Source organism: Rhinopithecus bieti, unplaced genomic scaffold, assembly GCF_001698545.2.
Source record: "Rhinopithecus bieti isolate Rb0 unplaced genomic scaffold, ASM169854v2 scaffold_3016, whole genome shotgun sequence".
Lineage (NCBI taxonomy): Eukaryota > Metazoa > Chordata > Mammalia > Primates > Cercopithecidae > Rhinopithecus > Rhinopithecus bieti.
Window position 1 is genome coordinate 1 of NW_016843282.1, and position 1,551 is coordinate 1,551.

General features: G+C 62.7%; 1 protein-coding gene across 1 annotated transcript; it reads right to left on the bottom strand.

Moving 5' to 3' along the window:
* Positions 1-7: 7 nt before the first annotated feature.
* FAHD1 (FAH domain containing oxaloacetate decarboxylase 1) lies at positions 8-1,516 on the bottom strand. Its single transcript, XM_017866168.1, has one exon. It carries the CDS (start codon positions 987-989, stop codon positions 315-317), a length of 675 nt encoding a protein of 224 aa, XP_017721657.1. The 5' UTR covers positions 990-1,516; the 3' UTR covers positions 8-314.
* Positions 1,517-1,551: the final 35 nt, after the last annotated feature.

The window sequence follows — 1,551 nt, forward strand, 5'->3', positions numbered from 1 at the left end:
CAAGCTCCGCCTCCCGGGTTCACGCCATTCTCCTGCCTCAGCCTCCCAAGTAGCTGGGACTACAGGCGCTGCCACCACGCCCGGTTAATTTTTTGTATTTTTAGTAGAGACGGGGTTTCACCGTGTTAGCCAGGATGGTCTCGATCTCCTGACCTCGTGATCCACCCGCCTCAGTCTCCCAAAGTGCTGGAATTACAGGCATGAGCCACCGCGCCTAGCCAATAAATCGTTTCTTATTAAAGATTGTGACATTTAATAGCCGTTGCTTGCTCTTGTCTTGCTTCCTTCTCTCCCGAAACTTGTAAAGAAATAACTCAGTATTCTGGCTTTTCCACCTTAAATCTCATACTGACCAGCCCGTGTATGCCAGCCTCGATCTCATCGTTTTCTTTAACCGGTCCAACTCCCTTTGGCGTCCCAGTCAAGATAATATCTCCTTCTTCCAAGGTTATGATCTTAGAAACATAGCTGATGATGTAGGGGATGGAAAAAATCATGGAGGCTGTCTCACCCTCCTGTCTGAGTTCGCCGTTGACCCTGAGCCAGAGCTTCAGCTTGTGAGGGTCAGGGATCTTCTCCTTGGGCACAAACGCGCTGACCGGGCAGGACGCCGTGAAGCTCTTGGCCAGAGTCCAGGGCAGCCCCTTCTTCTTGCACTCGTCCTGCACATCCCGGGCGGTCATATCTAGGCACAGGGCATAACCGCCCACGTAGTCCATGGCCGCGGCCTCGGGGACCGCGCGGCAGCGCTTGCCCATCACCACGCCCAGCTCCAGCTCGTGATGCAGGTTGCGAGTGTACGCGGGCATGAGGATGGGCGAGCCCTCGGGCGCGTAGGCCGTGGACGGCTTCAGGAACAGCACGGGCTCGCTCAGCACCGCGCTGCGCATCTCCCTGACGTGGTCCGCGTAGTTCCTCCCCACGCAGACGATGTTCTTTCCCCACTCCCAGAAGCGGGACAGTGGCCGGGAGGCTGCCATGATGCCCATCAAGTGCCCCTGTAGTCACATGGGCTGCGCCGGTCAGCTGATGCCTACGGCACCCCGGAGAGGACCAACTGCCTCGGAACGCTGTCCCCGCAGCGACGGCTCGTTCCACCTCGCGATCTGCCGGGTGCCCGGGCGGCGTGGCGCTCGGCCTCCAGGGAGCCGCTTCGCGGTGCCAAAAAAGAGGCGGAGGCTCGCGGCACAACTCTCCCGGCGCATCTCTCGGCCGCCGCCGCCGCTCCCAGGCCCGTCTCCCGGCCCGTGGCAGTCGGGGCTCGTGGAGGAAACTAGTTGAGCGCGAGCCCGTTGATTGGGTGGCGGACGGTGCGAGGCGGATGCTGATTGGCTGAGGGCAGCGCGAGGCGGGCGCTGATTGGCTGAGACGCGCCGACGCCGGTGTTTTGCAGCCGGGAGCCGCCCGGCCGTCCAACCCGGCTCTGGTCATGGTGCTGGGCCGCGGGCTGCTGGGCCGCCGCAGCCTCGCCGCTTTGGGAGCCGCCTGCGCCCGCCGAGGCCTGGGTGGGTGCGACGGGGCGGTGCGGGCCAGGGGACGCGGGCGTAGCGG

Coding starts and splice junctions, on each gene's coding strand:
- FAHD1 (XM_017866168.1), bottom strand. CDS start 989: ATGGGCATCATGGCAGCCTCCCGGCCACTGTCCCGCTTCTGGGAGTGG.